At 35.2% G+C, this 15,590-nt stretch overlaps 1 protein-coding gene across 7 annotated transcripts in view; it reads left to right on the top strand.

Moving 5' to 3' along the window:
• LOC136034714 (voltage-dependent L-type calcium channel subunit beta-2-like) overlaps positions 1–15,590 on the top strand; it is a 179,845-nt gene that overhangs the window by 103,821 nt on the left and 60,434 nt on the right. For all 7 annotated transcript variants that reach the window (XM_065716063.1, XM_065716067.1, XM_065716064.1 and 4 more), the window contains one exon: positions 7,699–7,931. In XM_065716063.1, coding sequence (XP_065572135.1) covers positions 7,699–7,931 — 233 coding nt within the window. The remainder of the gene's footprint in view (positions 1–7,698; positions 7,932–15,590) is intronic.

Below are 15,590 nucleotides of genomic sequence, written 5' to 3'. Positions count from 1 at the left end.
AAGGGCTAGTTGCGCTCCGATCTCTTTTGAATCTTACAAATTGAACTAGAACTTTCAATTTTGAGCCAAATGAGCCCTCTCTGAAGTTTATAAGACCATCCCTTCTATAAAAAACATACATACCCCCAGGACATAGCTTACAACGCTTGCCCCCAAGCCCTAAGGGATTGTGTCGACCCGGAGTTTTTGTTATATGATCTTTTGAATCAAACAGTTCGTGGTAACGAACTGTAGTAAGGAGCGACCCGGCTCAATAGTAACCAAAACTCTAAAAAATGGAATTTTGATACCAATAGCTACATCATAAGAATCGCATTTTAATGCTGGTTTTAAATATATAAGTTTCATCAAGTTTAGTCTTACCCATCAAAAGTTACGAGCCTGAGAAAATTTGCGTTATTTTGGAAAATAGGGGGAAACACCCCCTAAAAGTCATAGAATCTTAACGAAAATCACACCATCAGATTCAGCGTATCAGAGAACCCTACTGTAGAAGTTTCGAGCTCCTATCTACAAAAATGTGGAATTTTGCATTTTTCGCCAGAAGGCAGATCACGGATGCGTGTTTATTTGTTTTTTTGTTTTTTTTTTTCCCAGGGGTGATCGTATCGACCCAGTTGTCCTAGAATGTTGCAAGAGGGCTCATTCTAACGGAAATGAAAAGTTCTAGTGCCCTTTTTAAGTGACCAAAAAATTGGAGGGCACCTAGGCCCCCTCCCACGCTAATTATTTTCCCAAAGTCAACGGATCAAAATTCTGAGATAGCCATTTTATTCAGCGTAGTCGAAAAACCTTATAACTATGTCTTTGGGGACGACTTACTCCCCCAAAGTCCCCGTGGGAGGGGCAACAAGTTACAAACTTTGACCTGTGCTTACATATAGTAATGGTTATTGGAAAGTATACAGGCGTTTTCAGGAGGATTTTTTTTGGTTGGGGGGAAAGGTTGAGAAGAGGGGGATATGCTGGGGGAACTTTCCATCGAGAATTTGTCATGGGAGAAGTTAATTTCTATGAAGGGAGAGCAGGATTTACTAGCATTATTCAAAAAAAAAAATAATTAAAAAATAAGTGTGAAAAAGGTTTTTAAGCTGGATGTAAGGAACAGCAATAAAACTTAAAACAAACAGAAATTATTACCCATATGAGGGGATCGTCTCCTTCTAATACCTCGCTCTTTACGCTAAAGTATTTTTAGTAATTTCAACTATTTATTCTACGGCTTTTGTGATTCAGGGGTCATTCTTAATAAATTGGGATAAAATTTAAGCTTTAGTGTAAAGAGCGAGGTACTGACGAAGGGGCGAATCCCCTCATATATGTAATAAAAACATGAGAATACAAAAGTTCTTTACGTAAGCTAATTTATAAGTTACGTAAATCTTTTACCAATAAAAAGATTCGTAAAAAATTAAAAGTTCTAGTTGCCTTTTTATTTAACCAAAAAATCGGAGGGTAACTAGGCTTCGTCCCCCGCTTTTTTTTTCTCAAAATCATTCGATCAAAATTATAAGAAAGCCATTTAGCCAAAAAAAAAAATAATATGCAAATTTCGTTTTGATTATTCCTCTGCGGAGAGCCAAAATCAAAACATGCATTGATTCAAAAACGTTCAGAAATTAAATAAAAAAAACAAGTTTTTTTAACTGAAAGTAAGGAGCTACATTAAAACTTAAAACGCACAGAAATTACTTCGTATGTGAAAGAGGCTGCTTCCTCATCAACGCCCCGCTCTTTACGCTAAAGTTGTTTACTGTTTTAAAAAGAAGAATTGAGAGAAAGAGTCAATCTTTAGCGTAAAGAACGGGGCGTTGATGAGGAAGCAGCCTCTTTCATATACGAAGTAATTTCTGTGCGTTTTAAGTTTAAATGTAGCTCCTTACTTTCAGTTAAAAAAACTTGTTTTTTTATTTAATTATTATAAAACGTGGCTATCTCACGGTTCTTATCGGACAGGCTTTAGAAAATAGAGTGTATAGGTGGGGGGTGTTTCTAGGTACCCTCCGATCTCTTTCGACTCTTAAAAAGTGAACTAGAACTTTCAGTTTCCATTCAAATGAGCCCAATTTGAAGTTTATACGTGAATCCCTTTCATAAGAACCGTATATGCCCCATGGACATAACTTACAACGCCTGTCTCTGAGCCCTTGGGTTTGTGTCGACACCGATGTTTTTGTTATCTGACCTTATGAACTAATTTAAAAAATAGGTATCTCAAAATTTGTATTGGATGGATTTGGGAAAAAGGGCGTAGGAGGGACTAGTTGCCCTCCGATTTCTTTTGACTCTTAAAAGTGAACCAGAATTTATATTTTACGCTCAAGTAAACCCTCTCTGAAGTTTATACGAGCAGTCCTTCCATAACAACACCTGCCCCCAGGCCCTCGGAGGTTGTATCGACACCGGAGTTTTTCTTTTCTGACCTTTGAAATTGGAAAATGGCTATCACAAAGTTTGTTTTTGATGGGTTTGGGAAAATAATGGTGTGGAGAGGGGGGCAAGTTGCCTTCCGATCTCTTTTGACTCTTAAAGATTGAACTAGAACTTTCAATTTCCTATAAAATGGAATAAGTAACCATATATGCCCTCAAGGCATAACTTAGAACGCCTACCTCTGGGCCCCATGGGTTGTATCGACACCGTAGTTTTCCTTATCTGGCCTTTGAACTATTATTCACAAAATGGCTGTCTCAAAATTTTATCTCTTTTGACCCTTAAAAAGTGAATTAGGCTTTCAATTTCCAATCAAATAAACCGTCTCTGAAGATTATACGTGCATCCCTTTCATAAGAGCCAGATATGCCCCCAGGGAATAACTTAGAACGTCTTCATCTGGGCTCTCAGGGCTTGTATTGACACTGTTTTTTTTTTACCTTACTTTTGAAGTATTTTGAACAAAATGGCTATCTCAAAATTTTTATTGGATGCATTTGGGAAAAAGGGAGGTGGGAGGGGGTCTAGTTGCCCTCGAACTTCTTATGACTGTCAAAACCTGAACAATAACTTTCAATTTCCAATTAACTGAGCCCTCTCTGAAGTCATTACGAGTATTCCTTCCATAAGGGCCATATATGCCCCCAGGACATAAATTAGAATGTCTTCCCCTGGACTCTAGGGAGGTGTACTGACACCGGAGTTTTTATTATCTGACCTTTGAGCTATTTTTGAAAAAATGGCTATCTCAAAATTTTCATCGGATACATTTGGGGAAAAAAGAGTGACGATGGGAGAGAGGGGGCTAGTTGCCCTTCGATCTCTTTTGACTCTTAATTAGTATTTCCAATTTCGAATCCAATGAGTCTTCTCTGAAGTTTACAGGAGCATCCCTTCTATAAGAACTATATATGCCCCCAGGACAAAACTTATATCGGCTGCCCTCGGGCCCAGGGGGGTTGTGTCGACACCGGGGTTTTATTATATGATCTTTAACTATCTTTAACAAAATGACTACCTCAAAATTTTTATCGGATGCATTTGGGAAAAAGGGCGTGGAGGGGGGGGGGTTAAGTTGCCCTCCGATCAATTTCGAATCCTAAAATGACACTAGAACTTCCGATTTCCAATCGAACAAGCCCCCTTCGAAGTTCTGCAATAACCCCTTCCATATAAAGTGCCTCTGGGGAAAAATATACATAACAAATAATAAAAACATTGGAGCCCTATGGCCTTTACAATAGGCAACGCTATAGCGTTGCCTCTTATCCAATACACTTCCTTCGTGCTTGTCAGTTTGATTTCCGAATGAACCACTCGACAGAATATGCGTTCATGATTCTTCGGCTAGATTAGGGATTCAGTTACATTTTATCTTAGATTGGGGATTAATTCCTGCATTTCTTATGTTTATCCTCAATTACCTAAAGTTTATCTATGAATTAGGACTAGTAGTATGTCTAAAGATCGGCATGTTCGATTTTGGGGTATTCCAATTGATGAAAGTCTATTTATCAAACGTCACCCTGATTTGATTAAAATAAAGATAAGCTTATCGTACTTAAATATTCTTTTCCTGGATTAATTTTGACAGTTCTTTTTTTGATGCTTGATCCAATCTTATGTTTCTCACTATTCAGCAGTATAGATTTCAACATTTCTTTCGCTTTTAGAAGCGCTCTCTAACATTTACGGTAAAAGAAGAAATCTCGTTCAGGAAACTAATTGTTCAAGAAATATTTCTTTATTTGATGTCCTTTCGCTATTTATTCCTTCGAGTGCATGTTTTAATTTGTCTCAGCTTCATGATAATTTTCCCCAGCCACTAAATATTCTGCCGTTGTTTTGTCTCTGACAAAATAACTATCATCTTTGTAGTCAGAAAAATATGTTCAAATTCCTGTTACTCTCTCTGTAAGGTCAAAATTCAATCCTGTAACGATAACTGATATTGTTTGAAAAATGATGCCTGAATCAGGTCGAAGGTGCCAATCTTTTAGCTTCTTCAAAAACCAGTGATTTTCTCGGGGCTTCTTAGTATCTCCTGCTTTTTTTCTCTCTTTTTTTTGGGCAAAGGATTCAATGGAGTTTAATTTGTTTAATCTAATTAATTTGTTTAATGCATTCAATTTAATTTGTCTGTTTTATTTAGTTTTTATGGCACTTGGTATTAATAAAGTGACATATAGCGATCGCATTCTGTCGGTCTGTCTGTTCCGGTTTCGCTAGTATAGGCACTTCCAGATAAGCTAGGACGATGAAATTTGGCAGGCTTATCAGGGACTAGAAGAGACTAAATTAGAAATATTCGTTTCCCCGATTCGACCATCTGGGGGGGGGGAGTGGGGGATGGTTAATCGGTTTAAATTCCGACCGGATCTGTTGACATTGAAGGGGGGAGAGTTGGATGGGGAAACCTAAAATCTTGGAAAACACTTAGAGTGGAAGAATTGGGATGAAACTTGATGGGAAAAAACTAAGCACAAGTCCTAGATACGTGATTGACATAACCAGAATGGATCCGCTTCCTTGGGGTAGTTGGGAAGAAGATTAATTCTGAAAAATTAGAAAAATTTGGTGGGAACATTGTGCATAAGTCCAAGATACGTAACTGACACAACCCCACCGAATCCGCTCTCTTTGGGAGAGTTGGGGGGGGGGTGATTGAGAAAAATTAGAAAATATGAGGCATTTTTAACTTCGAACGGATGATCAGATATTAACGATATTTGATATTTAGAAGGATCTTGTGCTTCAGAACTCCTTTTTTAAATCACAAGCAGATCCGGTGACATTGGGGGGAGTCTGAGGGGGAAACTGGAAATCTTGGAAAACGCAAAAATTGGGGTTTCTTTGTCTTCTGAATGGGTGATCGGATCTTATGAAACTTGATATATATAAAGATCTTATTTCTAAATGCTCCATCTTCATTTCGAATCGGATCTGGGGACATAGGGGGTTGGAGGAAGGAAACAGAAATCTTGGAAACCAAAAAACACTTAGAGTGGAGAGATCGGCATGAAACTTGATGGGAAGGATAAGCACAAGTTCTAGATACGTGATTGACATAACTGGAACGGATTCACTCTCTTTGAGGGAGTTGAGAGGGGGTGTTAATTCGGAAAAATTAGAGAAATTAAGGTATTTTTAACTTAAGAACAGGTGACCAGATCTTAATGAAATTCGATATTTAGAAGGAACTCTTTTCTCAGAGCTCTTGTTTTAAATCCTGACCAGATTTGGTTATATTGGGGGAGGTTGGAGGGGGAAACCAGTAATCTTGGAAAACCCTTAGAGTGGAGAGATCGGGATGAAACTTGGTGGGTAGAATAAGCAAATGTCGTAGATACGTGATTGAAGTAACCGGACTAGATCCGCTCTCTTTGGGGGAGTTAGGGGGGTCCAGTGCTTTGGCGAGTTTGGTGCTTCTGGATGTGCTAGAACGATGAAAATTGGTAAGCGTGTCAGGGAACTGCACAAATTGAATTGATAAAGTTGTTTTCCCCGATTCGACCATCTGGGGGAGGGGGTGAAAGGAGAGGAAAAATTAGAAAAAAGAGGTATTTTCAATTTACGAGTGGGTGATCGGATCTTAATGAATTTTGATATTAAGAAGGACCTTGTGTCTCAGACCTCTTATTTTAAATCCCGAATGGCATTAAGCCTCCAATTTTCCTTTTAAATCAATCTATTGACTCTTAGAATTTTGCTAGAGCTCATGCCATATGAGCTCTTGGCTCTTCCGACCTCGTCACAAGTTCCATATGAGCTCTTAGCTCTTGTTTTTTCGTGTATGCTTTATTCTTTTTCTTTCTTTAAGCAATTTTTTTTCTCTGAGTGAGTGACTCATGTGCCTTCCCCCTACTTTACATGTCAACTAGCCTTTCGGGAGATCAATAAAATAAATTATTGAATGTTTGTTTAACTATTAGTAAATCTTGCTAGATCTCACACCTCCTCAATTCACATTTTTCTACATTTCTTACTTTCATCTTATTCTCTAAGATCAGCCGCTCAAAAAATTCTTATCTAACACCCTAATTTCTTCTACCAAGCTTAAAGCCATTTCAGAAACATTCAAATTTTCTTTACCAACTTCCCTCCCAAGGCATTTTCTCTACTGCGCAAACTGTTTTCCTAAAATTATTCATGCACCCCTTCTTCATTATCAATTTCTGAACTCTCCAGTATTATATCCTATTGTTTATAGAATGTTCCCTCAAGTTTAGATTCTGGAGTCTTTCAACTTAATAACTACCTGGAAAGTAGTTAGCCATCTTAAATTTCACTTTTGATCTAAATCTCGATGCTATTAAATGTTATTTTTTACTTTTAGCCTTAATAATGGCACTCCCATATAGCCTAGTATCTTTTATCAATCCTACCAGTCTTTTATTTACAATAATGTAATCAATAAATTTTGCAATCTTACTATGGTGTGAGTACCATGCTATCTAGTGATTTAAGGGATTACTATCCTCCCTATTTAAATAAATAAGCTCTTTATCACCTTATCTTATGTTTACTGACTTTAAAAGATGAATTTTCGAAACTCTTAACAAGTCGAGTTCAAAACGCTCGACTTAGTAAATCAAAGTATCAATTTAATATTTGTCTTCCAACGTCGAAGCGACCACAATAAATATCTACAAGGATCCAAAGTCTTGAAAAAAGTGTGGCTATTAAGAAAAATCTGGTCAACATTAATCATTTATCGTTATCATTAATCATTCAACATTAATCATTTCAATTATTAAGAAAATGAGAATGCTCCACTGGGAATTTTCATCCCCTAAACAAAATTAAAAAACAAAGAAAAACAAAAAAAAAACACGAAAAGATAGATGAAATCTTAAAAATTGGTTGGGAACTGAGTGTCGTATCTAATAACCAAGGTTGACCATTGACACCTCCCACAATGCATACGTCCTTCACACCCTTGGACTCAGTAGGCAAGAGGAACCAGAACTCTTGCCTTCAAACATGGAGAATGTAATATAAGATCAACCTATCTCTCTCATACAGAAATGAAAATTAAAGAGATGGAATAAGTCTGAATAACATTTGATTTAGTATTGGCAGTAACATCGATTGCCTTTACTGAACGTTGAACACTTTTTATAGTACGAAGATTTGCACCTTTGGATAGATTAATTAAGAGATACGAGATCCCTTGCTCATTTTGGTAAGATCAAAACCTAGTTTAATAAAGTCACGCATCTGCAAGGAATATAATCCTTGCCTTTAATACTGGTTTAATTTCAGATATGATAACAATTGGTGGATTGGTCGCATAATACGCGAAGGTTCTGAGGTTGGATTTATACCTTCCCCAGTGAAATTAGAGCAGCTTCGATTGCAGCAAAGTGCCTCCGGTAAAAATACGTCAAGGTTGTATGGTGGAAAGGCATCATCTAGTTCAAACTTAGGACCCCTTAGTGAAGCAGTTACTAACAGTAAAGGCTCCAATTCAAGAGGTTCAACTCCTCCCACACCGGGTAACTATTGGTTTATTTTTGATTGTAAACACAAATCTTGTGCTAGACTTATATCATGTAAGGATTTCCATGTAGCTGATGTGGGTATCGCTTAAGATTAATATTTGGATGGTTTTTAATAAAATCCAAAGTTGAATGTTCAATAAGCAAATGGTTAAATATATAATAAACTTTGAGCTTTTCAGTTTCAAAATAACCCATCGATGGTTTTTTTTATAAGCTGACCTGAAATGTTAACATTAATATTAACAAGAATTATTGTCCTCCTTGTTATTTTCATTTTCAAGTATCACTGTAAATAAGAAAATATTGAATAAACTAACATGGTTAACTTAAACATTACAAATTATTGAAAAGAATATCTTGCAGTCTAGCTTCTAGTTCACTTAGGAATATATTATTTATATTTTAGAATTACACTTACAATGTAGAGTTTCAAAATGGATAAAACAAACACAGAAAATGTTCTTATGATTTAAAAAGCCACTGATACAGCAAAAATAGGGAGTTACTGGTTTCAAAATGTGGCTACTCTAACATTAGAATAATGAATTACAGACAAGCTGGTGGTATCCGTTCTATCTGTCCTACGAAACACATATCTCACTATTCCTACGACACAAAAAACCCACCATTCTTACGACACCCTTATCCCACCATTCCTACAATACACATATCCCACCATTCCTATGACACCCATATCCCACCATTCCTGTAACACAGATATCCCACCATTCTGACGACACAAATGGTGTTAACGCAATTTCCGGTTGATAAGAGAAATTATTGGAAGTGCATGCCAGATATTCTTTCTGAAACATCGTTTCGAATACAAGCGCACAGTACCCCACCATTCCTACGACACCAGTGATGTTATCGTAATTTCCAGTTGATAAGGGAGTTCTTGGAAACGATTGTGGGCTGATATTTCTCGATGAAACAATGCCATGAATACAAGCGCACAGTATCCCATCGTTTCTACGACTCAATTTCTTGGCGATAAGGAAATTCCTGGAAATGCTTGCCAGCTGTTATTTCTCGGCGAAATTGGTCTTTGGATGCAAGTGGTCAGGGACAAAGTAACCATCACGGAATCATCAATAGACAATTTTGACGGTGAGTTACTTAGTTTCATAGTTCCACATAGACACTTGATTAGTTTACCTTGATTCGAGTTGAAAAAAACGGTCTAGTATTTTAAGAATGAGTGATTTTACACTATTGCAGCTCGAGGGAGTTGACAGTGACGATTTGAAGACAAGATCTGAAAATGTAGCAGTTGAAATTGGAAAAGATTGTCCACTAACATTTGAATGGGATGAGATGTTTGGTAGATATGTTATTTATCAAGTAAATTCAAGTCGGAAGCAAAATTATGTTTCTCAGCAAAGGGGAATACGATGCATATATCGAGACTATAACATGGATTGAATGCAATTCCGAAGCATATTGAGGACAGTGGATTGACTCACCTCATGGATAAAGAGTGAAATATGTATATTATTCTTTGATTACATTTCTGACAATAAAAAATGTTTTATAGTGATTTATTTTTTTTCGATATTTTAGTTGATCGTCTACTCCTCTTTCTTTAGTGGACATATATGCATTGAGAATATGCACAAAGTAGACACTTACAATTGTTTGTTTAGTCTATAATCTATAGAAGACGTATCAAGAAAAAAAAATGAACGGATTTGAGAAACAGATAATATTACGGAATATTGGAACAACGGAAAAGATTTGAATATAAATGATCGATTTTAGATACTAATCATACAAAAGACAATATTCTCTAAAAATGTACTTGGCATTACCATGGAAAATGATTTTTCAACCTTAGATTATTGTATGAAGCCTTTATGTTGTGGGCAAATGCATTTACTCAACTTATTGACGCACTAATTAAAACAAGGCAAAATAATATTATGGATTTGCTTTTCAAAACTACCTAAGAACACTCAAGTTTTTATGATGATTTTTCAGTCTGTTTTTGTTTCTTCGTTAGAACAGTTGACAATTTTAATAGGTCCTGTCCCATTGACTTTAAAGTCACTCCATTACTCCTCTCTCTCTATAGTAGTAAAAAGAACATTACTATTGTTCGCATGTCAGTTTCTATTTGGTGATGTGATAGTCAACACAGTGAAAAGATTTTCTACACATGTCCATATATGCCCATTATGTTTATATACATTGTGGATCTGATCGTCGTGTGAGAACTGCACAAGAGTTGATGAATATAACGAAAAGTGTAGATTGTGCAATTCATGTTAATTGCGTAGAGGATATGCTGTACAAATTGAGGATAGAAATTCTTGTCTTGAAAACACTTATGACTCTCACCCTAAGGGATACCTATGCTCCAATTCTCAATGGAAAAATAATTGCCCGGTATGACCGGAAAAAAACTTGAACGTGAATTCAGTTTATTTCTAAGGGATTGGTATCGTCATAGATTTAAATTAATTTGGGAGGAAGAATTTGGAACACGATTCAACTTTAAAAATATTAATACAATATGGCTTCTACTTCATCGTTTTGAGAACGATAGTAGTAATGATTGTATGCCTATTGGTTTTTATTCGGCTGTTACAGAGAGTGATTCCTCATATGAACATATTGTGTGTGACATTACTTCAAATAAGGAAATAGAAACATATGAATTTTACAATATTAACCATAATAGTATCACTGATTTCACAAATATGTATACTAATAGTAAAGTCATATTATATTGTGGAAAATGCTATTTTGACTTTGCAAGCGAAGATCAGGAAAAGCTTAATCCCAATGATCTGCCACCACTAATCGTGTCTACGTGACTATGACCACCTAAATGAGAAAGAAGAATGAATATAAAAGATAAAAACACAAGACTTTTTTACACACACATTTTATTAATAGACAAATTTTAAAAAATGATTAAAAACTTTATTCCTATTGCCCTGGAATCGATTTTATACAGGTAGGACAGTATATTTTCTACTTCAACTTCAACTTTTTCTTTATTCAACTCAAAAAATACGCAAACAATATTATGCCCCAACAGAGAGCAGAGCTCGTAAGGCTGGGACAGTGCAAAAACATAAGAAAAAACATCAACATCTCATCGTAATAATGATTTCAAAATATAATACGGTAGAAGACACATAAAATAGAAAAAAAACTCATAAAAGATAAGTAAATATATAAATATCAGGCAGGAGGGGCGCGGGAGGCTGTCCCAGACACAGGGACACAAAAACAAACACACAAATAAGGAGATCAAATAATTTAAATTTCCATCATCAATGGTGAATAATCAAAATTTTAGCAAACAATCTTTAACATTTGCTTTTTTAAATTTAGCTGAGATTTTTGCCGAGATTTTTGGGATGGATCAAACAGAATTTTATCATTCAGCTTTTGATTGTTACCAATGAAGGGTATTTGGTATCTAATCGAAAATCTTGACCTTTCAGAGCTTACAAAAGGAATTTGATACATCCTAGACCTCCGACAATCCGAACGAGGAAGTAAGATCAACAGAGAATTGTCATAGAAATAGTTTTTAGAATTTTGGATTTGAAAATGCCATATGGAAGTATTTAATATTCGTATATCATTTAAATCCAACAAATTTGAAAAGAGGAATAATGTTTTAGTTTCCGAAACATTTTCAAGTTTTGAAGGTCGATGTAAGAAATTTCCAAGTATTCTTATTGTCCTATTCTGTAGTACCTGTAAGGGTTTTATATGCTTCCAAAATGTATTAAGACATACAACTGAGCAATAATTCAAATAAGAAGCAATTAGAGAGTGATAAATTATTTTTAAAATGGTAAAAGGAAAAATATTCTTCACACGGTACATCGACCCAATATTTTGCGCAAGTTTTAATCTTAAATACTCAATATGATTATGAAATGACAAAAGGGGATCAAGAAAAACTCCTAAATAACGATATGATTGGACCCTACAAATTTTTTGATCACCAATCTGTAGCTCCTCACAAGAAATCTCTCGAGTGGACCGTTTTGAACGAGCAAAAACCATAAAATTAGTTTTCTTAAAATTCGGTACTAGTTTATTAGAAACAAACCATCGATTAACTGAGGTAACACTTATAGTTAGATTTTCGATCAATGTCAATGAATCCCTAGCTTTAACTGTTATAGCTGTATCATCTGCAAATAGAAATGCATGGCTAATATTCTCATGCAAACCTCGGGGAAGATCATTATAGATCAAAAATAAAAGTGGACCTAATACTGAGCCTTGGGGGACACCAATATCAATAAGATTTTTTAAATTAGTCATTTTTCCACCGACATTTACTGTGATTTTGCGTCCGCATAGGTATGATTTGATAATTTGCAATCCTTTCCCTCTTATGCCGGAATTTATCATTTTGTCAAGAAGAATTTCGTGATTTAAAGTGTCAAATGCTTTTTTTATATCATAGAAAACAGTAGCCACGTGAAAATCATCATCTAAACAATCATTTATTTCCAATAAAAGAGCTGCAACTGCTTGTTCTGTCGAACGGTTTGCCCTAAATCCAAATTGATATTTGGTAAAGAAATTTATTTTATCTAAATAGCTAGAAATCCTTTCTTTTAAAATTTTTTCAAACACTTTAGATAATGGCGATAAAATTGCAATTGGACGATAATTACTTACAACAGATTTATCGCCTTGTTTATACAGCAGAATTACTCGGGCAATTTTCTATCTATTAGGAAATATACATGAATTGATACTCAAATTGAAAATGTGGATAAGTGGTTCAAAAATAACTCCGGCAATACTCTTTAACAAATTTGTTGATAATTCATCATGTCCCACTGAATTACCGTTTTTTATATTTTTGATAATCTTATGAAATTCAGCAAAACTAACAGGGACCAGAAATATGCTCGTACATTCATTGGGGGGTAAATATTCTTTATGTGACCTGTAAGGGGACAAATCTATTCCTGCTGAAACAATCGCTTGACCAACATCAGCAAAATAATCACTAAACATATTAGCAACATCTTGCGGTTCTCTAACTTCTACACCATTTGTATTAATTAATACCTCAGGATATGATAGCTTTTTATTTTTTCCAATTTTCTCCTTAATTAAATTCCAAGTTTTTCGAGGAGAATCACAATTTTTAAATGAATTTTCATAATACACTCTTTCATTTTCTCTAAGAATCCTTACTAACAGATTGTTAAAGTGTTTAAAACATATTATATTTATTTCAGTGGGATACTTCATTTTAATTTTATTTAAGCGATTGTTTTCATTAATAGACCTCAAAAGTGATGCATTTACCCATGGTTTTCTTGGTGTATGCCTCTTTCCTTTCAGATTTCTATACGGGCAAAATTTATCAAGCTTCTCAGTCAATATATTATAAAAGTTATCTAAGGATTGATCCGGATCCATTTCATCAATTACTGAACTCCACCCTACATCACCTAGTGCTTCTTTCAATTTTACCATGAAGTCATTCAATCGAGGATTGTTAACATAAATGTTGAGAAATTCATTATAAGTATAGTCAGTACATCAAAAAATGAAATATATTTATGCATGAAAACCGCAGGTTTGGTTGATAAATCTTGTACTTGCTTCCGATTTTCTGTAATTAATTTCCCACTTCTTTCAAGGAAGTTTTTTATGTGAGGTGTGTAGAATACATATGGTAGACGAAGAGAATTAAAAATTCTATATTTTTCGCTCTGAAAGATAAACTACTATTAACTATGCTAATGATGTTGTTAGCACTATGAATGTGTTCAAGGAAATTCGAGGGTATGCAATAGGATTTGTACTTGGACATGTATGGATCCAAAATTAAATACATCGATTATTTGATTTGTGTTCATGGTCCCAAGTTTAATAGAAAACTGCCGTCGGGGTTATTTATCAATAGGCTTCGAACTGATTTAGTGAGATTAATGTTTGACTCTCCGTCAACGGTTTGGTAAATGTACACTCTAAACGCACAGTGTCTGTTAAGAAAACTTGACTACAGATAAGTCGAAAACAATGATATCGTGACTTTTTGCGAACTTTGTATCTGTTATACCATTTTCAAATAGTTGTGAATCTCGATCCGAGGATTGTATTGTCAGTTCATATAGTGTCCTATAGGATTAACCAAAGGATAAATTGTAGAGAGGAATTCCATTTAATTTACATACAAGAAGATAAAGTCCAAATATTTCAAATTCATGTGGAGAACTTGTCCATGATTTGGTATTTTTTACAAATGCCAAAGCAAGTTTTGAAGGACTTTCACCATTACTAAATGAAGATTCAGTGTAGGTATTTGAATCTGTGGCAATGTGTCGTTGATTAGTGAATGTGTGAGGAATAAGGAATTTGATATTATATCCAGAGGCTTTTAATTTTTCAATTGCCAAAGCAACAGAACTCATAACCTGTTGTCTTCGTAAATTACGTATTGCCGAGGTGAGATTGACATTTGCATCAGGTGCTGCATCAAGTGTTTTTCTCAAAAATAAAATTGGACGGAGCCAGTTATAACTTTTTGTCAATTTTAATACTGGGAGGCATTCATTGAGGTATATTAAATATTTCATGATTTAGTTTGGCAGCTAAATGATAATCCTTGGTCACCGCCCAAGTTAGTTTATCATCAGCATCAATGTTCCATCTATAATTATAGCGTATCGCCAAACCTCTCACTTTATTATAGGACTTTATAGCCATCAACATAAATTGTATATAGATTCTATTGTATCATAGATGGTTGCAAGTGCTCACCACTGCTCCGTTTACTTAGACACATATTTGTCCAAACAAGTGGATACATTATTCATAGGATAATCCATCGGTGGCGGTCGGAGTTCGATTGTCAGACTTTTTCCTCGCCATGGCTTTTAAATCAATAATGTGGGTGATTTATCTTTGAAGTAGTCTTCATTGGAATAAATTTGAAAATGTGTGCTTTCAGAGAGTGGTTGCTGTGGGTAGAATTGTTCATGGTATCCATGTTTAACACTGATTTCTACATTTTCTGCATTAAAAAGATTTGGAGATGAGATGACCGTGAGGTTTCCTTGAACATATCCATAGTACTAACAATAGCATTATCATTGATAATAGTAGTCCATCGACTGTGCAGACAGGGCATTGTCTATACATCTTTCAAACATCGAAGAATACAGAATTTGTTGATCCTCTTGGTCTACCATATGCATTCTACACACCACACATCGGTAACTTCCTTGAAAGAAGTGGAGAATCAATTATTCTTAATTCTGAAGCGAGTAAAAATTTATAAACTCAAAGCTGTGGTTTTATGCATTACTATCTTTTATTTGTCGATGTCATGATTATGCTTACAACAAATGTCTCAGCATTTATATAGACAATCCTCGATTGAATGACTTCATAGCATTTCCAAGAATTTTCGTATCGTCCCAGAAGTTGAGAAAACGCCCTATGTGTTGTAGGAATGATGGGGTATTGTGGGCTTGGAATGATGGGATATGTGTGTAGAAGGAATGGTGGGATATTTGGCACTTGAAATGAATGGGATATGTTTGTCATAGGAATGGTGGTATATTTGTGTCGTAGGAAGGGTGAGGTATATGCGTCATAGGAATGGTGAGATATGTGTGTCGTCAGAATTGTGGGTTATGTGTGTCGTAG

This window comes from Artemia franciscana, chromosome 13 (assembly GCF_032884065.1).
Source record: "Artemia franciscana chromosome 13, ASM3288406v1, whole genome shotgun sequence".
Classification (NCBI taxonomy): domain Eukaryota; kingdom Metazoa; phylum Arthropoda; class Branchiopoda; order Anostraca; family Artemiidae; genus Artemia; species Artemia franciscana.
Note: the sequence above shows the minus strand (reverse complement) of the source record. Positions and strands in the feature narration are given on the sequence as shown.